The sequence below is a fragment of the Girardinichthys multiradiatus genome, chromosome 9, assembly GCF_021462225.1.
Source record: "Girardinichthys multiradiatus isolate DD_20200921_A chromosome 9, DD_fGirMul_XY1, whole genome shotgun sequence".
NCBI classification, from domain to species: domain Eukaryota; kingdom Metazoa; phylum Chordata; class Actinopteri; order Cyprinodontiformes; family Goodeidae; genus Girardinichthys; species Girardinichthys multiradiatus.
Window position 1 is genome coordinate 35,425,681 of NC_061802.1, and position 24,110 is coordinate 35,449,790.

Consider the following 24,110-nt stretch of genomic DNA (forward strand, 5'->3'; position numbering starts at 1 on the left):
CAGCCTCCTCACCCTCTGTGAAGGATCTGTTTAAGAAGTGCCAAACGTTGTCAGAGTTCCCTCAAACTCAGAGGGTACTGCAACATTTAAAACAGAAGCTCCAGACTGCTGCAAAGCTTTTTGCCAATAGCTCTTCAAAATTTCAGTTTTTTTTATTTGAACATTTATTATGCACATTTTGTAAATGATCCCAGAAAAAAGAAAAAAAAACAACAATATCTGGTTTGGCTGTAAACTGTTTGCTTTGCAATCAAATTTAAATAAATGCATTTTGTTTTATTTTAATTAATCCTTCTCAGTGGAAGTTTAACATAGTTCACAGCAGATGCATATAGTTACAAATATTTGAGCACCGATGCGGATTGTTGGAAGCCGCGATGGGGGGATAACAGAAGACAAATCTGGCAACTGCTGTCTGCCATCTTTGATTTTTTTGGGTACAGGCCGCGGCGCGAGCGGGGCCTCACTCAACTAGAAAAACGGTCTGGCACGAGATAACGGAGCCACGGGACACCCGGGAATACCGCGCGCCGGCTCCCACATCAAAGGCCGAGCACACGAGGACAGACCGGCGGCTAGAAGCGACGGAAAACGCACAAAGCAATCAACCCTCCCTTGCATGTGGACAGCAGGTTGTTGGCAGCTAGCGACCAGAGCTAAACGGAGCTAGCCTGCTTTTGTAATCCGCCGGCCAGACAGTCATTCGTTCACCTCCGACCAGGCCGAAACCGGATTTTGAGTGGGGGGTATAACGCACTGCAGAAGACAAGGGACACAGCGGCGGTGGCAGGTGGGTCTGTGGTTTCGACTCTTGAATGCTCTCGCACAGCGCTAGCTGGTTAGCATACGGACGGCTTTTGAGTGGATGTGATGGCGACCAGTGAGGAAACGAAACTACGCTGAACGAGTCGAGCTTGTGGCCTGCTCTGTTGCAGCACCACGTTCAGTACCACACACGTTAGGTCGTGATGCTGAGGACGCTATAACCGGGCACCTTTAAGTACAGCCTATGTTGAATTAAAGAGTGTTATCTGGGTCCTCTCTGATTGATTTCTGGGCGAAGAGGGCCTCTGCTACCCTGCCGTGGTGAGCCACCCACCCTGTCTGTGGTTTGATTCATGGAATCGGATGGCCTGTTGACCCACCAGCAGTGATTCTTATAACGGAAAGAAACAGCTAAATTTAACTTGAAATTGTTATGTCGAAGCGGTAAAGCGACGAAATGTGTGCAGTAGGGTCATTACTGGTCTAGGTACGTGTTTAATTGAACAATCTTTGGAAACAATTAAATATACTCGTGGTTTTTGCTAGTTCACCAACACATTTCATTCATGGTCAGGATATCAGACATCGATGGATTGACTGATCCAACATCTAGATATGGATTCCAGAGAGTTTCCCAGGTCTGGATAGTCAATGATTTTTGTGTTTCTTCAGACGAAAGTTTTCTCAAAGTTTCATTCATCTTCTGACTTATCAAGTTGTCAATTGATTAATCTATACATACTAACATCCATCCATCTGTCCTATCCAGTCTTCCATCTGTTTGTCCATCAGTCCAACTGTTCATCTAGCTGTCCACCCATGAAATGTTCTATACTTCTGCTCACCTATCTGTCCATTAATCTTAGCAATTTGTCCCATTTTTACAATTCAGTTATTAATGTCCATCCATTCCTCCACTTGTCTGTCATCTATCATCTATTCAGTCCATCCATCCATCCATCCATTCTTTCTGATCCAACTGTTAGTTTGCCCGTCCATCTCTTTATCTTTTATCATTTCCATTCATAGTTATCCATCTATCCATCCTTACATTCATCATCATAATTCTCCTTTCCTTCATTCTTGCCTCTACTTCATCTGAAGTGTACAGGTGCCATGTTTAAAGCTTGACTGTAGGAGTAAAGTCATAAGATTAGGATTATAAAGATTGAGAACCAGGGAGGTCTGGAAAGGTATGGAGTTTTGACATGGAAAATGTGTAGGACAGAAGGGTGTCCTATAGAACAGGAGTGTTGATTAATTGAAGAAATGAATGTTGTTGAGTCTTATTTTGGGTTCTCCTGGCAATGAACAGACTTGAATAATGACTGATTTTTAGGCTCCACTTTCTACACTGGTGAGGGTAATTTAGCACTTGGATTTACTACAGCAAAATGCTCTGTTTTCACATGTATACTTAAAGATGGTCACTGTTTACTTCTTTTTAAGACTAATGAAACTGTAGCCAACTCTCATTAGATATAGTTTCTTAGAATGGATAACATGGTTTGAATCACAATTATCTGAAATTGTCTCTATTGCAAAACTCTTGACAGAGCTATGTGGAATGGAAAAGCAAGAAGATGGTGAAGATGTAAAGGCTTTCCTACATTTGTTATAATTGAAGGCAGATTGGATCCTCTGGCACTATAAAAGATGTAATTCACAGCAGTAAAAATGTCTTTATGCCTTCTTCCTGTAACTGGTCATCACTGATTTACGTTGGGAGCAGAGATGTTAGATCAGTCGCTACAAAGCAGGGTTTTAACTGTATTTAAAAATAAATAATTGCACTTGACATTTCAAACAGAATTTAGCATCTTTAGCACATGTACCATTGCGAACTGTAATGGTGTATTCACACCAGGAAAGTCATTTGGTCCGGACCAAAAGCAAACTTTATTTTTTTTATTTGGTGCGGTTTGTTTTCACATTGTACTTTTTGCAAGTGAACTATTACTTGTAAACAAAGCCACGCAGGTGACGATCATTGTTCCCATTGGACACAAATGACGCGGGCGGGACAGAGCACAGACCCAGACATTTAGGAAAACAGCTGTAGAAGTGCTGCGTGCAGCGCCTCTGTTCTGCATAATTGTGCCGTTATTACAGCTGTAATATTGTTATTGTGAAGGTGAAGAGCAGCTCATTCAGCACAGACTTTGAGACGTTCCATTAATAATCTTGGAACCCCGTTGGAGAATGCGGGCTGATCGCCGACGTTCTCTACGTGCCTTGTCCCACAACAAGCCGGTAGCGTTGCTAAGCAACACACAGCTTATCGGGTATGATTACCTTTACAACACACACCTTTGCAACTGGCTATGGTGGCTTTTTATGTCCAAAGAGACGTACGCTTTTTGTAGTTGGTTCGGATCGGGGCCGGTTTGTATTCAGACCATAAGCGAACCGCACCAGAGTCCGTTTGGAAGCGGACCGAGACCACCTCAAAAAGGAGGTCTCGGTCTGGTTGTTTGGTCCGGACCAGGGTTCGCTTGAGTGTATTCACACCTGCACAAAAGGTCCGGACCAAGGAGGGAAACAAACTATGGTCTGTTTAAAGCGGACTAAAAGTGGCAAGTGTGAATAAACCCTAAATAGTAGTTCCTGTGTTTATTCCCTAGAGAATGTAGGTCCTTACGATAACTCGAGATTTCCAAAAGGGTTCAAGCATTTCCAAATCCATAATTTTCCACAATAGACAGAAGATTTTTAGTTCAAACGAATAAAACGGCAACATCGCTGTAATGCATTTGGTCCTCCTGGGCTTTGCGTCCGTTCGCCCCATGGACAAATTGTCGTAATTTTACGGTATGAAACTTATCTGACCTGTTTATGTCTGCCAAGAAAGTTTGCCAACGACGACAGTTAGACGAAACGCGTTCACCATGCCCACATTGAACTGAAGACATGCTCCTAGCATTTTGTTGACCATCCATTATTATTAAATGACTAAAACTGCAAGAAGTAGACAACGATCAAAGGGGTGAAATGGCCTACAGCTACCTATGGTTATTAGGGCTGCACAATATATCAGTGTGCGCAATATTCATACCGTAAAGGACTGCTTAGAGTGCAATAATTCTTGAGTAATGCATTTAAAGAGTTTTGAAGTTGTATTTTTTATGCTAATGCAGTATTTATCCAGTAGGACAGTCTCACGGCAGCAAAAGCTCATACCAGACACAAATGACATTGCCAAAAATGCTAAAGGTCACAGAGTAGGAAGTACAAATTAGAAAGGGAGGTAAGAAAAAAAAAAGACATGTATCGCACCTGATATCGTCATCGTAATATTTACAAATATTAGATAGCTTCTTGGATCTCGGTGCTTCTTCCAACTTTGTTAAACACTTCACTCATACTGATGATACCCAGTTTTGAGTCGCCTTCCTCCAGTGACAACATCTGCACCGAAAAGTGTCGTTTAACCGGTGCATACATATGGTGCGTTCACTGATTAGAAAAAAAAGTTTTTGATCAGGTTGAAAACAGTCAGAATTAGGACACTAGCTAATTTCTTCTGTGCATCTTTACTTCTTGTTTTAATGTTTTGTCAGCTATCGCATATAGTCTGATGATATAACTATTACATGGCTATTAAAATATTTGATACAAGCAGAATAAACCAGGACGTTTAGAACCAGGACTTCTCTCTATGAGAATTCCCCCCATTTGTTTTTTCCACTGCTAAGTCAATTACATGAGTCTTGTTTTAAATAATTTCAGTTAACTTAAATATTTCCTAGCATGAACATAAGTTAACTCTGTAAAAAAGTTTAACAAATAATTTTTCACTAGACTTCCATTTCATTTTAAGGTGATATTATTGTCTCTTGTAATTTGCAATATAGGAAATAATTATCAGTACATCAGGATGTTTGCTTTTTCTGCATCAGTAAAGTAATGCTTGTTCTGAAGAGCATGTGGTTCAATGGGCAACTGATTTCTACAGGTCTTTAATTTTAATCACTGTCAGTGTTTGTGTATTAAATTATACTGTAGCTGGGAATAGTTCATGTCCTGCATTTACCAGGTTGATGCTTTCAGAATATTAAAGATCGTATGTTTAAAAAACCAGGTGTGATTAAGATGTTGCTAGATGACATCTGACGACCACAGTTGGTGCTAAAAAGCTTATGCCCCTTTTCCACTGGCTCGACTTGGCCAGCCCAGAACAGCTCCGCACGGCTCTGCACGTTGTGTGTTGCATTTCCATAGACCCGCTTTCGCTCCGCTGAAGGGAACACCTCCTGGAGGCGCGGCTTTAAAGCATCATGTGTTATGCTGCATAACCGCGAACGAAACACCCAACCGCCAATGTAAAGAAAAGACCAAAACGTGTTACAAAAACAAGAAGTAAAACGCCTATTGCCTGGGGATTAAATCTGCTGACTGCATTGACAATCAGATTTGATGAGTAGGATTTTGACATCTGTTTTTTTATTATTATTATTAATGATTTCACTTTCCCTTTAAGAGACTTGGAAAGATTTTAATTAGGTCCCAATTTATGTCTAATAGTTGTTGCCTATATATATGTATATTCAGCTGCCGCTGAATACTGCAGTCTCCTATGATCGCCAGAAAAGCTTGCACCTCGTTGTTGCTCCAAGGGGTGACTTTTCCGGAGAACTGTGTGGACTCCATCATATGTTTCTCTCTCTCTCGCTTGAATGCACGTTTGAAAATAAAGATTTTATTTTTTTTACGCTGGTCGACTCTTACGGCTGGCCGTGCCTACGGCCAATCAGTGAACAGCCGTTTGTCCATGTTACGTACAGTACCGACTCGGCCTCGCTTAGCCCTGATAAGAAGGAGGTACCAAAAATGTAGGTACCGGTACAGAAATAACCGTAATGGAAATGCTCGCGAAGCGAGCCAAGTCGGGCCAAATCGAGCCAGTGGAAAAGGGGCATAAGATGCCATGTTGCACTCTGCTTGTCCAGTCGCCCTAAAGCACTTGGAGACGGACCTGTGCACATTAATGCCCCTTTGTCCTCGTCTTTCTGTGCTGACCTTTAGTTAGAGAGGAAATTGGTGAATTCCTCAAGGGATTTTCCCTGATTCACGTCTTTCTGAGGTGTTAGTTTGTGAATGTTTAATCCTGCCTTCTTTGTGCCACTGCATGACTGCTGATCATACCACGAATGATCAGCAGTCATTCAATGATACCATTTATGGAAAATTTGTTCAAAAAGTTGTTTATCATTGGTTTTATCAGGGTGTGTTTCACATCAGATGAAGCCGCTCTCTGTCCAAAATGTTTATTTTTCCATTTTGCTTTTAGAGCATCTAGATTAATGGGGAAATGTTGATCTTTAATCATCAAAGTTTGCAATGTCACAAAATATAAAGCTTTCTGTTTATCACACTTGTTAACAATACTTTTCCAACTTAACTTTACTGCTTAATTTTCCATTTGGCCTATGATAGTACAGGTCCTTCTCAAAATATTAGCATATTGTGATAAAGTTAATTATTTTCCATAATGTCATGATGAAAATTTAACATTCATATATTTTAGATTCATTGCACACTAACTGAAATATTTCAGGTCTTTTATTGTCTTAATACGGATGATTTTGGCATACAGCTCATGAAAACCCAAAATTCCTATCTCACAAAATTAGCATATCATTAAAAGGGTCTCTAAACGAGCTATGAACCTAATCATCTGAATCAACGAGTTAACTCTAAACACCTGCAAAAGATTCCTGAGGCCTTTAAAACTCCCAGCCTGGTTCATCACTCAAAACCCCAATCATGGGTAAGACTGCCGACCTGACTGCTGTCCAGAAGGCCACTATTGACACCCTCAAGCAAGAGGGTAAGACAAAGAAAGAAATTTCTGAACGAATAGGCTGTTCCCAGAGTGCTGTATCAAGGCACCTCAGTGGGAAGTCTGTGGGAAGGAAAAAGTGTGGCAGAAAACGCTGCACAACGAGAAGAGGTGACCGGACCCTGAGGAAGATTGTGGAGAAGGGCCGATTCCAGACCTTGGGGGACCTGCGGAAGCAGTGGACTGAGTCTGGAGTAGAAACATCCAGAGCCACCGTGCACAGGCGTGTGCAGGAAATGGGCTACAGGTGCTGCATTCCCCAGGTCAAGCTACTTTTGAACCAGAAACAGCGGCAGAAGCGCCTGACCTGGGCTACAGAGAAGCAGCACTGGACTGTTGCTCAGTGGTCCAAAGTACTTTTTTCGGATGAAAGCAAATTCTGCATGTCATTCGGAAATCAAGGTGCCAGAGTCTGGAGGAAGACTGGGGAGAAGGAAATGCCAGAAGTCCAGTGTCAAGTACCCACAGTCAGTGATGGTCTGGGGTGCCGTGTCAGCTGCTGGTGTTGGTCCACTGTGTTTTATCAAGGGCAGGGTCAATGCAGCTAGCTATCAGGAGATTTTGGAACATTTCATGCTTCCATCTGCTGAAAAGCTTTATGGAGATGAAGATTTAATTTTTCAGCACGACCTGGCACCTGCTCACAGTGCCAAAACCACTGGTAAATGGTTTACTGACCATGGTATCACTGTGCTCAATTGGCCTGCCAACTCTCCTGACCTGAACCCCATAGAGAATCTGTGGGATATTGTGAAGAGAACGTTGAGAGACTCAAGACCCAACACTCTGGATGAGCTAAAGGCCGCTATCGAAGCATCCTGGGCCTCCATAAGACCTCAGCAGTGCCACAGGCTGATTGCCTCCATGCCACGCCGCATTGAAGCAGTCATTTCTGCAAAAGGATTCCCGACCAAGTATTGAGTGCATAACTGTACATGATTATTTGAAGGTTGACGTTTTTTGTATTAAAAACACTTTTCTTTTATCGGTCGGATGAAATATGCTAATTTTGTGAGATAGGAATTGTGGGTTTTCATGAGCTGTATGCCACAATCATCCGTATTAAGACAATAAAAGACCTGAAATATTTCAGTTAGTGTGCAATGAATCTAAAATATATGAATATTAAATTTTCATCATTACATTATAGAAAATAATGAACTTTATCACAATATGCTAATTTTTTGAGAAGGACCTGTATTATTTCTTCAACCCACTGCCACTTCTATTGCTGTAGCAGTGGGTTGCAAATGTACAAAATTAATTTTGTACATTTGACAGGTTCTGTTGGCCATTAACATCCATTTGCTTTTCTCTGACTCTTTGCTCACTTGCTGTTTCTGACTACTGCAAAAATCCTTAAAAAACCTTCCCTGCAGACATCTCGGTTCCCACTTTGACAGAGATGGGTGCAAATGTACATACGCCTCGTGAGTACAAAGAAGACTGAAAATCTAGTGGTATGATAACTCTTAGTAAAATTACCTTGTTTTATAGCATCACATTCTCACTAAAACGCAAATAAATTATATCTGATCTAAATGCTTGTAAATTAAAACAGAAGTACAACAATTATTCCTACTGCTGCTGAAATAATCTAAGACTGAATATAATGTTGCTGTGCTGATGATGTTATTCATACCTTGTCTTGAGCTAAAGTGTGGCTGCCTAGCTACGCTCATCAGGTCTTATAAATACAGTAAAGCTTATTTTTCTGAACCTTTCTTTTTAAGGAGATGATCCTTCTGCCTGTTTAAGAATGCGTTCAAACATTTAGACCGTACTGATTAGAGCTGTCGGGTCCGTTCAGCATAACACGCACACTTCAACTCACCACAATACTCACAAGCTCCGTTACACTGATCCACTGTTAATAATAAATGACCTTTGTGTTGCTTAGGAAAGACACTGCAGTTCCAAATGTGTTCTGTGTCCGTCTTTGATGATCCTCATTTGAACTCACATTCTGCCCTCTGACTCTTGCATTATCCCTCCAAGTACCATGTGATTATTTCCTTACTGCCATGTTGACATAAAACTGTAAATATGAATTAAAATCAGCAAATCAAAAATGAAGTCTGCACCATTTAAGATCTTGTTTTTATCTTTGTCTTCATCTAGGAGGCTGGTTCTGGAGGCGAGGCCAAAGGACCAGACTCAATGAGTTTCCAGCGAAATGTCAGAGAAGTCAGGGCAGAGCACCAAGGCAAAGGATGGCAAAACCAAATATGCAACCCTTAGCCTTTTCAACACCTACAAAGGCAAATCTCTGGAAACCCAGAAAACTGCTGGTAGGAGTCCGCTCTCATTCACTTTGTTTTAACTGAATGATGCTGGGGGTTAGAACTAGTAGAACCCGGGTTGCATCAGATAAATAATATGAGCTTTGTATATACTTTCTATTTTTGACATCAAATGAAGTGATTACATTTTTAGTTTCATAAAATCCAAGAGAAACCCAGTTGGCAAGCATGTGTAAGATGGACATATTTGTTAGATATAAACAAACAAATTGTGACACTGTGACTGTATTGGATTGTTAAGGTCCTGCTTTATTTAATTGGATGTCGAAGAGCTTAAATTGGCTGAGCAATGCTTATAATTTTCACCAGCCCCACATACTAACATGGTCATATCTATATGGAAAGGATTGATTTACCGTATGGGATGAATGGAGAAATGGAGCTCGAAAGATCCGTGAAAAAACGGAAACCTTTTTTCAGACTATAATAGAAAAAAAAAACATTTTCACGTTACGTGTATGAAAATACGTAACAGATCGCACCCTGGTTAGAGTTGGAAGCAGGATGACTGTTGCCTCATAGATGGGTTAAATAAAGTAGACCTGTGTCTTTTTTGGCATCTGTTTTCTGAAAGGTCCTCACATTGCTGCTGTATTTTGAAATGTTCCTTCCAGTGGCTGCCAGACATGGGCTCCAGAGTTTGGGCAAAGTTGCTGTCAGCCGGCGAATGCCCCCTCCAGCTAACCTGCCCAGCCTGAAAGCAGAGAACAAAGGAAACGACCCCAACGTCAACATTGTCCCCAAAGACGGTAGCGGCTGGGCATCCAGAGCTGAGGGGGGAGAGGAGAGGTAAACTCACTTCTTTTTTTTTTTAGTTAAGAACATGTTGAGGAACCAAAAACATATTTAATAAGGAAAAAATCAACATTGGGCATTTAATTTTAAAACAGTTTCTTTAAAATTGCTATTATCATCTACCACAGGCAACAAGAAACTCCCCCACCCCAAAGCAAACCAGCACCACTCCAGTCACAAGAGCCTTCTACTGGTGGAAGCCGCTCCTGGGCAAACAACAAGCAGCCGCAGCAGCTTGATGGTAAATATTATTGCCATCTGCTCCCAGAGTCTCAAATCTACTTTTAAAAACATGCATTTTAAATATTATGTCCCATCTGCTAGTGTTAAACAACAAGGGTTGACATAAATTGATAAAATACAGTACATATTCAGTTTTAAGCAACCATTAGAGAGATTTATTTGCACTGAATTTGGTGAAGGACACCAAATGTGACTTTTGGTAAAAATCTAATCACAAAGTACTTTACATAAGACACTCTTGACTTGGAGTTTTTTTAATAAACCAGCCAGATTTGGGAAGCTGTCAATGATGTTAAACCAAGAGCTACGTTGACTTTAAGCAGTCAAGAATGTACTCTGTTGATATGCAGTGTTTACATATACTTTGGCTTGCAAATGTATTAACCCTAGAACATTTTCTTCATTTTAAGTTAAAAGCACAACTTGCGATGTGTTTAACTGGAAAAAGTTGGACAATCTGAAAAGGCTGGTGTGCATTTGTATGTAGACCTCTGCAGACAATCTGTCTCTCCACCAGCCTCGAACATCTAGACAGAAATTGTTTGCTTGTTGTTCTTTGCGAAATAGCTCAAGCTCAGTCAGATTGGATGGCGAGAGCATCTGTAAACAAAAGGCCACAGATTCTTAATAAGATTTGGGTCTGGACTTTGACTGGGCCATTCTAACAGATTAATATACTTGAGCTAAGCCATTCCAGTGCAGCTCTGCCTGTATTGTCCTGTTGGAAGATGAACCTCCAGCTGAATCTCAAGTTTTTTGGAAGCTTCTAATGGGTTTCCCTTCTGGATTGTCCTGTATCTAAGCTCCATCCATCTCCAGTCATCTTCCTGTTGCTGCTGGAAAACGTTTATGCCTACAGCATGATGCTGCCACCACCATGTTTCCCATTGGAGATGGTGTGTTGTGCATCATTGATTTTTCGCCACATAATTTAAGCCAAGATTTCAATATTTAGAGCACCTTCTTCATCATATTTTCTGGGTTTCCACTTCATGGCTTGTCTTAAATTTTAGACTGGTATTCTTATGACTTTCTTCTCAACGACAGGTTTCTTCTTACCACTCTTCCACATAGGCCAGATTTGTTGCAATCATGACTAATAATTGCCTCCTTATGATTCTTCCATCTTAGCTGTAGCTCTCTCTAGAGTTAGACATTAAGAAATGCCACTTTTATCAGATTTTATTTGCAAAAAATATTAGGTATTGTTGCCCTTGTTTTTGTTTAATAATTTGAAAAAAAAACATCCTTAAGTTTCTGGTTGTAGTGTGACAAAATGGGAATGAGTTGAAAAGGTACGAGTACTTCAGCTAATTTAGGATTGGAAGTATTGATGTATGTCCAGTGAGGATTACAGTCTTTATGCCTGTAATCTGTAAAACCTTGTAACAATGTGCATATTTTTTATTGAAGGGTCTCCTCGTGTAAGCAGCTACTTTCATCAAGAGTTTCCCAGCTTGCAGGCTGCCGGTGAAGCGGAGAAAGGGGATGGTCAAGATGAAGAGCCCTATGGACCAGGCCCAAGCCTCAGACCACAAAGTAGGGCCACACTCACACACATAAACACGAGGCTGTGTTGGACCAAATGGTTTAAAGAGGGACCTAAAGGGGAAAAACGATCAACCCCCCTTAAAGTGTGCTTGTCTTCAAAATTCTGCTTATGTTGTTGTGTTTGTACCACAGATGGAAACACTAAGGTTTTGTTTGAAGCAACCTCACAGAAGAAAAATGTCTTATTCTTCCATCACCTATGAACAAACTTAGGCATGTACTGAAATCTAGGAGATTTATAATGCCCCTTATTGTATGTGTTTAGCATTTATGTTTTACTTTCTTCTTTAAATAATTTTTAGCAACCTCTGAAATTTTAGGAACCATATTTGGTTGTCAGCTGTTTCAACGTTTGTTTCAAACTTGCATAGAAATCTATCAAAGGAAAAACAGGATGGAAATGTTAGTATTTGCAGACCTTATTCCATATTCCATGATCAAAAAGATATATTGTCCCAATCATTCATTACTTGCCTGTTTGTCCATTATCCTTCTGTCTGTCCATCCATTAGTCCATTGTCTCTTATCCATCAATCCATTTTCCATCCTTTCGTCTATCCATCTATTTTTCCATTATCATCCATCCATCCCTTTATCCATTTATCATTTCATCAATTATCAGTCCTTCTATATCCATCTATCTATGTGCATCCAGCCATCTGCCTGTCCATTCATACATTCGTCCATGATCCATACAGTTAGCCATCTAGTAATCCATCCGTGTCTCCATTTGTCCATTAAATGCTCTACCTGTCCATCAGTTCTTTTGTTTATTATCTATCAATTATCAATCTGTCGTTGTCTACCCATTCATCAGTCAGTTGTTTGATTTGTCTCTGCAGATTTTTCTGTTCATCTGCTTTCTTCCTGCCACTTGTTTTTCCAGGTTCCATTTTTAAACTCTGACCAAACAGCTTATGTATTTATTCCTAAAAATGGTTACCAAAGAACTCTGAAAATTTGAATCTGGATAGTTATTACCCTAAATCAACTGAATATATATATATATATATATATATATATATATATATATATATATATATAATTATTTACTTCAAAGTGAGCTTAATTTAGTCATATTCCACAAAAGGGGAACCATCAACACCTCCCTCTTTTTTATTTCTAGATGTTGGCAGTTGGCGTGAAGGTGGAGGCAGGAATTTGAACACTGCATCCAGCCCCCCTGAGATGGATACCAAGCCACAGGAGGAGGGCAGTACGAGCCTTGGTACCTCCACGCCACCTGTTGAAGCTGAAGAAACTGGCCGAAATGCAACAACCGAAGGTCAAAAGGAGAAGAAGGATAGCCGAGAGAGGATTCCTCCCTCTGTCACTTCTCAACCTAAACTTAATGGGGGGCAACAGCCTCCTGCAGGGGTGCCAACTCACTTTGACCCAGCTTTCAGGAGCATGATGCCACCTTATGTACGTCTCATTTGACAAAGACATTAGAGGCAGCTAAATCTAGCATTTTGTGTTAGTTTTACCCAGTGTGACCATTGTTTTTGTTGTAGATGTTCCATGCCTATCCACAAATGACGTTTGCCCCAGGACAGGGGAACGTCAGGTACCCTGTACCACAGGATGGGGGAAAGTGAGTTATATTGACAAGTATCTAATAAATAACATTTAATAGTTGCATAAAGATAGCTCTATACATCTAACAATTACAGTAATGTCACTCCAATGTCCTAAACAACAAAAATAATATATATATATATATAACGTTGTTTCTCTTTTACGTTCCGTTGGATCCTCAGGGGTTCTCGTTCAGCACGGCTTCAGCAACCACCCCCTCAGTCCTGGCTCCAAGACCCAGACAGACCCTCAATCATCAGTGCAACAGAACTGAAGGAGCTCGACAATTTAGACACTGATGCTGACGAGGGTTGGGCAGGTCAGAAGCTTTAACTTGGCTGATATTTACTCCTCATTTTTGTCTTCAAGTATTACATGATTTCTGTCCTGCGTGATATTCAGGGGCTCAGATGGAGGTTGACTACACAGAGAAACTGAACTTTAGTGACGATGAGGAAGCTGCTAAAGACAAAGGAGAAAACTGGTGAGAATTTGATAAGTTATGTAATCTTTAATTATTTAAACCACTCCAGGATTCTTCTGTTTTAAACTTATTGAGTTTACATAAGCTGTAGGGCCCAGCACTTTAAAACACATAGGGCTTTTAGATATCTGAATATTTCTCCAATTGGAAATGTGACTATGAAACTTAGCTAAATTATATCGCAAAAAGAAAAATGCTGTGAATTATTTCAGTCTCTGAAGTAAAAGCTTTTGTTATGCTATCAGAATGCCGTAAACATTTATAGTTTTGTCTTGGGTATGTGTATGCATGAAAGATCTGTTTAATAAAATGACCGCTTCTTCGTCGATGTTATCTTAGGGAGTGGATACGGTCTCGGACGTCAGACAATCAAGAAGGCTGGAAGGAAGGATCTGAAGAGCGTGGGGGCACTAAGACCTCCTGGGCCGACAGCGGTGATCCTAGAGCACCATCACCTGGCAGTGTAGGGCAGTACAATAAACCGGCTGCTTCACAGGACTACCAGGTAAAACGTACTGGGATTACACAAACCCACCATTAGGTTTTTTTACTCCTTTTATTAGCATGTTTCTCAGTTTGTGTGTAATTATTTCCGTTTGTAGAGTGGCACTCGACCTGTTGGTAGCGGTGCTCCACGGGGGAACAAACCGCAGGGAGCTGTGGCACCAGGAGCTGAAGAGGATTCTGATGCTTGGCGACAGAAGCGAAAGAAGCAGTCTGAAATTTCTGAAGCTGTAGAGCGAGCAAGACGGAGGAGAGAAGAAGAGGAGCGGCGGATGGAAGAACAGAGGCTTGCTGCTTGTGCTGAAAAACTGAAACGTCTAAATGAAAAACATCGACCTCCCAACGAGGGCAAACCTGCTAGTGATCAGACCACTACTGAAGAAGCAGTAGCTGCTGGGGAGGAAGCCTTATCATTATCTGTTCCTGCGTCCACTCCTGTACCCTCGATCCCAGTTCCACAGCCGGAGGTCCCAGTTGTACAAGCCCCTTTATCCGAGAGAGTGGATCGAGACAGGGAAAGGATGGAGCGAGTAGAAACAAATGCTGAGGAAGAGCCTGAGCTTACTCGTCAGGCCAGTCCCCCTGTCCAGAGACCTGTGACTGTAGTCCCAGAGCCTCAGGGCGAGGGAGAAACCTCTCTTCCTGAGGTCTGTCCCTTGGTGCAGGAGAATCAGACTGACAGGCCATCAGTACCTATTCGGGACTATTTTAATATGGAGGACAACAGAGGTAGGCAAATGTTCTGTAAATACAGTGCCTTGCGAAAGTATTTGGCTCCCTTGAACTTTTCAACTTCTTGCCACATTTCAGGCTTCAAACATAAAGATATAAAATTCGAATTTTTTTAAAGAATCAACAACAAGTGAGACACAATTGTGAAGTGGAATGAAATTTATTGGATGTGTCAAACTTTTTTAACAAATAAAAAACTGAAAAGTGTGGCGTACAATATTATTCAGCCCCTTGCGTTAATACTTTGTAGCGCCACCCTTTGCTGCAATTACAGCTGCAAGTCTCTTGGGGTTTGTCTCTATCAGTTTTCACATCGAGAGACGGAAATTCTTGCCCATTCTTCCTTGCAAAACAGCTCGAGCTCAGTGAGGTTGGATGGAGAGCGTTCGTGAACAGCAGTCTTCAGCTTTTTCAGGTTTTCTTCCAGAATGGTCCTGTATTTGGCCCCATCCATCTTCCCATCAATTTTGACCATCTTCCCTGTCCCTGCTGACGAAAAGCAGGCCCAAACCATGATGCTGCCACCACCATGTTTGACAGTGGGGATGGTGTGTTCAGGGTGATGAGCTGTGTTGCTTTTATGCCAAACATATAGTTTTGCTTTGTGGCCAAACAGTTGGATTTTGGTTTCTTCTGACCAGAGCACCTTCTTCCACATGTTTCTTGTATCTCCCAGGTGGCTTGTGGTAAACTTTAAACGAGACTTTTTATGGATATCTCTGAGAAATGGCTTTCTTCTTGCCACTCTTCCATAAAAGCCAGATTTGTGCAGTGTACGACTGATTGTTGTCCTATGGACAGACTCTCCCACCTCAGCTGTAGATCTCTGCAGTTCATCCTGAGTGATCATGGACCTCTTGGCTGCATCTCTGATCAGTCTTCTCCTTGTTTGAGATGAAAGTTTAAAGCTTGGGAAATCTTTTTGTATCCAAATCCGGCTTTAAACTTCTCCACAACAGTATCTCGGACCTGCCTGGTGTGTTCCTTGGTCTTCATGATGCTCTCTGTGCTTTGAACAGAACCCTGAGACTATCACAGAGCAGGTGCATTTATACGGAGACTTGATTACACACAGGTGGATTCTAATTATCATCATCAGTCATTTGGGACAACATTGGATCATTCAGAGATCCTCACTGAACATCTGGAGTGAGTTTGCTGCACTGAAAGTAAAGGGGCCGAATAATATTGCACGCCCCACTTTTCATTTTTTTTATTTGTTAAAGTTTGACACATCCAATAAATTTCATTTCACTTCACGATTGTGTCTCACTTGTTGTTGATTCTTCACAAAAAATTAGAATTTTATATCTTTATATTTGAAGCCTGAAATGTGGCAAGAGGTCGAAACGTTCAAGGGGGCCGAATACTTTGGCAAAGCAATGTATATGGATTTAGATATCTTCCTATTCTTGGATTCTTATGTTGTTTTTTTTGCAGTGGATGAGCCCCACCTGTCCCTGTCTCACATTGAACCTCCTGGAGGGGATGAAGTCCCCATTGCACCTCCTCAACTGGAAGGAGAGGCAGCAGCTGCAATGCGTCCCTCTGTCATCTCAGGCTACTCCAAACAGTTTCAGAAGTCTTTGCCACCACGTTTCCTTAGACAGCAGGTAAAACTGACTAAATTAGGTAACTTGACTTCATCAAGGCTTGGTAGATTCAGTCATGATGTTTACATTTGCCAGTGGCTTAAAAATTAGCTTCTAGTGAGTTTTGATTATTAGATCTGTTATATGCGAGTTAACAGTCAACAGTATATGTACATATAAGGTCAACCAAAAGGGAATGCTCTTTCAAGATGTGGAAAAACTATTTTTTTTAGTGCTACCGACCGTTTAATGACTCCATAATTTCAAGAGGTGAAGCAAGTAACTAGAGAAGCACCAATAATAAGGATGTTTCAGATTTCCAATCAGAAATGTTTTTTTGTTTTTTTTAAGCTTTAAAGCTCAGAAACAAATTTTACCTAGTTCAGATCTTCTTGTCAACAACTAGAATATATATACCTCCCACACTATAATGACACACACACACACACACACACACATATATATATATATATATATATATATATATATATATATAGTCACAGCTTCTATACTGAAGAGTATTGTCAGTGTGAGATGGTAGCACTTGGGATTGTCACAGCATATAAAAGGACTGCATTTTTAGATCCTCATCATCCAACTTTTCACTGTAGCTCACTTAAACTCAGTTAATCCCACAATGAAGCTGAATAACAGCTGTCCTGTGCATCTAAAATGTGCACAAGAGCTCCAGCATTGTTGAGGGAACCCCATATTTTTTCCATCACATTCATGTTAACATACTTCCAATTTTCAACATTGTTCAGTGGATTCAGTTATGTGTGTTTTCTATGTAGTGTAGTTCATTGTGATCTAATTATTACAGAATGACATAGTTTTCTTACCCAAAAGGTTATAATTATGTAGGTGACATATTATACGTTTCCACCGCTGCCATAGAAAGGAGATGATATGTCAAATATGAGGCTATTTCTAATTAGCTGTAACCAATGAAAATGGACCAATTTGATTCAAAATGTTACATCATTGACCCCCAAGGAGCAGATGAAGCAGCAGCAGTGGCAGCAACAGCAAAGTGGAGGCTCTGTGTCCCCATCAGGTGGCGGCAGTGTTCCTGCTACCCAACAGCAGCAACACCGCTCCATGTATCAACCTATGGGCCCCCACCACCAGCACTTGCCCTCCATGGGGTTTGACCCCCGCTGGCTCATGATGCAGTCCTACATGGACCCCCGCATGATGTCAGGCCGCCCCCCTATGGACATCCCTGCAAACATTCACCCAGGTGAGCAAAAGCACGAATAAGCTGGTGAAAAATGGCTGAAAACTGATTTTTACATACAATGTATAAAAAAGGCACATTACCTTTTTTTCCATACTGTCTGACATTAAATGAAAGCTCTTTCTGGTTTAAGTTAGTTTGACCAAAATTGAGGGAAATGTTATTTGCAAATAGAAATTATTTTTGGTAACCCTGACATAGCAGAACATCTGTTTCATGTAACTTACTGTCGGATAGTTAGGTGGGTGTCTTAGTAAACATCTGGTTTCAGCTGTCAGATCAGTTGATCAGATTTGGTCTGTTCTTATCGTTTTCAGGGAGAATCCCTCAGAAGCAGATTGTACGCAGAGAACCAGGTGACAACTCCAGTTCTAGCTCTGACTCATTTGACCACTTGTCCCGACCAGTTCGAGACCATGGCTTCCCCTCAGACTCACGGATGGTATGGGGATCAGACCCATATCCACAGTCAGAACCATTACCCTCTGTAACTCCCCCAAAAGGACGTGACGACAATAAGGAGCAACGGTATGGAAAAACGTATTGTAATAGATTTATCAGTGGTTGGTTTATTGAAATAATGTTGTGTGACTCGGTACAACAGGTTTTTAGTCTAATTACAACTGCTTGCTTTCAGGATGGACTCTGGTTTGGATCTGGACAGGAGTCTGCCAGCTATTTATGCTCAGGATCACGGTGCGGTGGACTCTCGTAAAAGTAATTTCTTTCGGGACTCTGAGTCCCTGTCCGCGTTTACTCAGGGCCCGGAGGATGTGTCGGGGCCTCCAGATAGAGCGCCTGTAAGTTCGGCGTTTGATGCTGATGATCGAGGCTTACCTAGTGGGGAAGAGGTGGAAGCCCTTGGTCAAGCCATGCTCCAGAGAAGTGTCTCTCAGGGTTCCAGCCATTCCCTTAAGCTGGATGAGCCCAGGTTTGATGGGCTACCCTTGGCAACAAAATCGCTAGAGCTCCCAGACACAGGGGAGCGGGCTGCTGATAAGCCCCAAAGTGAGCTTTACTCCCAGGCTGCTGTAACTAGCAACAGGGCTACACCTCCAGCTGATGGATTACACAAACAAGAGAAGCTCCCTCTGCCCGCTCCAAGCAAGCAGAAAGCCGAACTGCGATGGGGCGGGAGATCAGGGTCTGGTCGCCGAGATGGACCAGGTGGAGAGAGACCCGTTCGCAGGTCAGGGCCGATAAAAAAGCCTGTCCTGAGGGACATGAAAGAAGAACGGGAGCAAAGAGAAGAGCGCGAGAAACGTCACGAGAGAGGGGATAAAGGGGACCGGTCCAAAAAGGATCAGTCAACTAAAGCTTCATCAGCAGCTGCAGCCGTGTCTGAAAGCTCTCGAGCTCAGAGTGATGGGAAGAGGGAAGCTGCTGAGGCGGACGAAGCCCCAGCTGCCCACCATAGGGCCAGAGACCCACAGCCTTCTTCGGGGGTACCCACCTCCTCCTCCCAGGAAGAGAAAGCAGACAAACTGCCCAGTAATGACAAACATCCAGAACCAAAACTGCCCAGCCGAAAAGAATCACATCTTCCTGCGCGTCCCTACAGGAGAGAGGAGAGGGAGAGAGAGAGAGAACGAGACAGAGACCGAGACAAGGAAGCTGACAAGGAGAGGGAATGGGCCCTTGACTCGAGTTTCAAAGGACGTGGGCGAGGGGAGTACTATTCCAGAGGACGGAGCTACAGAGGAAGTTACAGTGGTCGCGGCAGGGGAAGTCGTGGTCGCAGCCGTGCTGAGTTCGCCTACCGAGAGCCCCGATTACGTTCTGACTTGCCTTCTGCTGCAGGTGCTGCTGCCTTTCGCAACAGAGAGGAAAGCGAGACACGCAGCGAGAGCTCGGACTTTGAAGTCATTCCAAAACGTAGGCGACGGCGTGGTTCAGACACAGACTCTGAAAGTGAAGGTGGGAGAGAATCAGCCAGCGACACTGGACCCTCTGACCGGGAGCCAAGTACCAAACCGAGCCGTCCACTAAGAAGAGATCTCCCTGGTGAGGGGCGATCAGGACCCCACAAAATGGGCTTCGACCAACCTCATATCGGGGAAAAGGCTGGAATGAGAGGGGATGACGACAGCCGGCCCAAACCAGGATTTCTTCCCAAGGGAGAGCCTTCTCGGCGAGGTAGAGGGGGATTATACAACAGACGAGGTGGCACACGGGAGCGTGGAGGTCCCCGTTCAGCCCCTCTTAGAAGGCCAGGACCCAGGGACTCTTCTTCTCAGTGGCCTTCTAAACCGATGGAGACGTTCAGGCCTGAGGACACCGAGTCTTCAACAAGATTCGACAATCCCCATACTGATCGACGACCCCCGAAAATGGAGGGAAAGAAATTTGGAGAGGGTGCTCCTCAGAACAGCAGAGAGAGGCCTCGTCGATCTCGCCCAGCTCGGCCCCCAAAGCAGGATAAACCTCCTCGCTTTAGGCGCTTGAAAGAGCGAGAGGCTGCAGTGTTGGGTGCTGGAGATACAGCTGCAAGCCCTCCTGTTTTGTTACCTTCTGTGCCTGCTGCAGCTGCCCCTAGTTGTGCACTCGCTCTGTTGTCCCTCTCTCCAACAATGTCCAGAGCTCCAGGAACTCCTCTAACTGTGCCTGCAGAGGTGGTACCTGCACATGACCAAACATCTCCCTTAGACAACTCGCTGCCTGAGACCAGCAGTCCCACCATCACTGCAGTGGGTAGCAAGTCCCCCGACTTGTCGAACCAGAACTCCTCAGATCAAGCCAATGAGGAGTGGGAAACTGCTTCTGAGAGCAGCGATTTCAATGAAAGGAGAGAACGAGAGGAGAGGAAAGGAGCACTGGAGGCTGCTAATGAGGTAGCCACTGCCTCTGCCCCAGCACCCAGTCCCCCTCAGGGCACTTTAACACCTAATAAAAGTCCACCGGATGGAGGTGTGACTCCAAAGCGAGAGGGATCACAAGCAGCCAAGAGGAGTTTCTCGAGTCAGAGGCCCACCGAGAGGCAGAATCGTAGACCGCAGAGCGGAGCCAAACCAGGCCGAAGTTATGCAGGCGGCAAAGGAGAGAGGAGAGGCGGCGGCAAGGCCGGTCGTAAAGGGTGAGTTTACAACAATGGGCTTCTGTCTGCTGTTGGTGTTTGTGTCCATCCTTTAACATTTGCACAAAGAAATTGACTGAACAAACTGTGCCGCACACTAAAACCTACAGACAACAAACCTTTTGTGAGGTTTCTCTAAGTAATTGAGAATGGCACTAAATACCACAGACTGGATCTAAACAGCTGTAGGCAGCGTTCCCACAGTCTGGAAAATCTGCAATTCGATTGTAGTATTTTCCTTGTCTGGATAAACACAAAAACAAAATCATGGAAAAATATTTGTATTTCCAGACTATACCCTATCATTGTGTAAGGGTTTTGATCCATCTGTCCATGCATCCATTCACCAGTTTGTTTCTCTCCATTCATCCATCGAGTCGTTACTTTATCATCCATTCATTCATCCTCTGCCTATTCATTCTGCATGTGTTGATCCAACTCCTTTAAAATGACCTTTTTGGCATCCTGTACTTACTCTCATTTCACCAAGTAAATGTTCACACCTTTTGTGTGTTTTTGGCAGCTTTTACATTAAACCTGTTGGTTTAAAACTCCTTGCATCATATTTATTTACATCGTATGTCCTTAAAGGTAAAAATTGTTTGCGAATTTACGCCGATATGTATTTTTGTCCTGACGTAGATGAGTCTTTTTAAAACAGGCTTCAGTTTCAAATACTTAAGACTTCCATTAATATGCTTTTAAACTCTGTAGTTTTATGATTTGTCAAGGTCTTTAGAGGTATGAAAGACACATACACTTGTTTAAAAGAGGCTGTTGTGACTGGACCTGTTTGTAGCTTTAAAACCGAGCCAGTTTTAGACACTGGAACTTCAACTATACCTGGGATAGGATCAGGACAACCCTAATTCTTAGTGCATCTTTCCATCTAGATCTGCTACTGCCAGAAACATTCACATGTTAATCTTAAATTGGATCTGTTTTTCTTTTCTTTTGTATTTACTCAACAGCCCTGCAGCTCAGCAGAGCTCTGAGACATTAGCACCAGGAGCTGGAGGAACCTCTCAGAGGCCTGCCAAAGAGCAGCCTGCACGACGCAGAGATGAGTCCAAACAGACCGCCAAGAAGCCCAAGGAGAATGCTCTTTCCCAGTTTGATCTCAACAATTATGCAAGTCAGTGAACACGTTTATGCAACCAGCTCCTTCCACTTACTAATCAAACAAGTATGCTTTGATTTGATGGTTGCAGAGTGGGAAAAACACACATTTCTGTTTTAATGTAGGTGTTGTGATTATTGATGACCATCCTGAGGTGACCACCACAGAGGATCCACAATCCAGTGCCAATGATGATGGCTTCACAGAGGTCGTTTCCCGCAAGCAACAGAAACGGCTGCAGGACGAAGAGAAACGGAAGAAGGAGGAGCAGACATCTCAGGTGAGGGTTGTTTGTGCCATGGTCTTGAAAACATTTACTGTCTAGATTCTGAAATTGGATTTCATAATTGTAAGTTATGTTTCACAAATTTCTTTGTCTACTCATGTATTTGTTTGGTTCCTAAAATGGATCTAACAAGAAACTACCTTCATAAGGATGGGTTACTGGTTTTTTCTTGGACCTGCAAACAAGTTTAGATTTGCGCACTAATCATGACCTGTGGTCTGTAAACTGGGTCTGGTTGGAATAGCCAGAAAAAACATTGAAACTGATGTTTTCTTTTTAGTTTTATTTACAAACAAAAGAATCACAATGAACTGTTTCATATTATTGTAAGGTAAAGGGCAGACCATAGTCGGGCGTACTTGACTCCGTGTACGTCCACACAGATTAAAAGCGGATGTCCGCTGGACATGTCCACACAAAGCTCAATTTTTATGTTGCGTATGCGGTGTCACATAAACTGCTTGGCGGGCAAGTCAACACATCATTGTTGAATATGTGACACACTGCTCCGAGCAGCCGGTCGCGAGTAGGCACAGCGTCATGGCCACTCTACGTCACACTGACAGGTGTATTTCCCATCTTCCTTCTTAGTCTGGTTTAATGGTCTTATATACCACCTTCATTTCTTTTAGTTTTTCCAAAGCTTCATGGCAAATTAGCTTTGCCTCCCCATCCGATGACGCCATGGCACAGAAAGTGTGGGAAATTTGTCACCAGAAATGTAGGACGTTGGCTACGGTCAACTATGAAACCTTAAATGTCTGCAGTCATTTTGCACGCTGTTTGCAGTAGACGCATCTATATTCTGCCCTTCATGCAGTCCAAATTTGAGTATTGTGAATATTGAAATAGAGTTAATCAGAATTTGTTCAGATGCCTAAAAATAGATGGTAAATCCAAAGTCAATTTCAGTACTCTTTTGTTTCATTATTTGTGGGACAGAAAGATAATGAAACCCAACTGGGTAAATGTTTCAGATGTCCAGAACATTTTTAAAAAGTACATTTTTAGAAATAGAAATTCCTTCTGGGAAAGAATGGACTTCTGATGCATTTGTAGGGAACCTTGATTTTATCACTGAGCCTAAAGGTAAGTTCACCTATCTCCTTCAGAACTGGAGTAAGAAAGGCTCCAGCGAGAAGAGCAGAGGAAGCGGAGGAAAGCTGCCGCCAAGATTTGCCAAAAAGCAGTCATCGCAGCAGCAGCAGCATCCACAGCAGCTGCCTCAGCAGCAGCCACAGCAACAACAGGCTGCACAGTCTCAGCCTCCTGTAGCCCCAGCACCCACCGCTCAGCAGCAGCCCGCTGTTTCTGCTGCACAGCACCCTCACCACACACCCTCACAACCTGCTGCTGCTCCTCCTCAAGTTCTGGAAGGAGCGGTGGCTCCTCTACCCTCCATTCCCCCATCTAGTGTGGAGTTCACCTCAAAGAGCCTCCCCCCTGCGCCTGCACAGCCGCACAGCACTCTTGGTACAGAACTGTGGGAGAACAAGGTGGCGGGTTCCACTGTCCTTCCTGATGTCAAGAAGCGTAAGTGTGAATAGTTTTACAGCTTAAATCAGCATTTATCAACACAGTCTGTTTTAAAAGGTGTAATTTTGTATATTCCAGTTGGTCCCATCAGCCCTCCCCAGCCCCCCTCCGTGAGTGCTTGGAACAAACCTTTAACCTCTTTTACAGGCACTGTGTCCTCTGAGGTAGGTTCAACAAGCTTGTTCACGGTTTTAGTCTGGGTGGTTCTTCTCCCTGGTTCTTGATGTGCCTCAAAAACATATATGTATTCCTGTAGGGTGGGAAGCCTGGAGCCGACGGCAGTGTAGAGTTGGGTATAGACAGTATTCAGTTTGGTGCACCATCATCTGCAGGAAGCACTGACAGTGATGGAGGACCTGCACTGTTGGAAACAGTCTCGGAAAGCAAACTACCTGCTCCCAAAGAGCAAAGACAGAAACAACCTCGAACTGGTCCAATTAAAACCCAAAAGGTAACCCTTGGTATA

General features: G+C 42.8%; 1 protein-coding gene across 3 annotated transcripts in view; it reads left to right on the forward strand.

Moving 5' to 3' along the window:
* The first annotated feature begins 431 nt into the window (after window positions 1–431).
* Window positions 432–24,110, forward strand: part of prrc2c (proline-rich coiled-coil 2C) — a 32,654-nt gene continuing 8,975 nt past the window's right edge. For 2 of the 3 annotated variants that reach the window (XM_047375960.1, XM_047375962.1), the window contains exons 1-20: window positions 432–790; window positions 8,729–8,898; window positions 9,525–9,699; window positions 9,834–9,946; window positions 11,362–11,487; window positions 12,626–12,924; window positions 13,014–13,093; window positions 13,251–13,396; window positions 13,480–13,561; window positions 13,901–14,066; window positions 14,164–14,794; window positions 16,238–16,410; window positions 17,386–17,632; window positions 17,947–18,157; window positions 18,267–20,702; window positions 21,674–21,837; window positions 21,948–22,102; window positions 23,221–23,641; window positions 23,723–23,808; window positions 23,901–24,095. In XM_047375960.1, the coding sequence (XP_047231916.1) occupies window positions 8,784–8,898; window positions 9,525–9,699; window positions 9,834–9,946; window positions 11,362–11,487; window positions 12,626–12,924; window positions 13,014–13,093; window positions 13,251–13,396; window positions 13,480–13,561; window positions 13,901–14,066; window positions 14,164–14,794; window positions 16,238–16,410; window positions 17,386–17,632; window positions 17,947–18,157; window positions 18,267–20,702; window positions 21,674–21,837; window positions 21,948–22,102; window positions 23,221–23,641; window positions 23,723–23,808; window positions 23,901–24,095 (6,021 nt within the window). In that variant the 5' untranslated portion in view covers window positions 432–790; window positions 8,729–8,783. The remainder of the gene's footprint in view (window positions 791–8,728; window positions 8,899–9,524; window positions 9,700–9,833; window positions 9,947–11,361; window positions 11,488–12,625; window positions 12,925–13,013; window positions 13,094–13,250; window positions 13,397–13,479; window positions 13,562–13,900; window positions 14,067–14,163; window positions 14,795–16,237; window positions 16,411–17,385; window positions 17,633–17,946; window positions 18,158–18,266; window positions 20,703–21,673; window positions 21,838–21,947; window positions 22,103–23,220; window positions 23,642–23,722; window positions 23,809–23,900; window positions 24,096–24,110) is intronic. The other variant, XM_047375963.1, reaches the window with a different exon arrangement.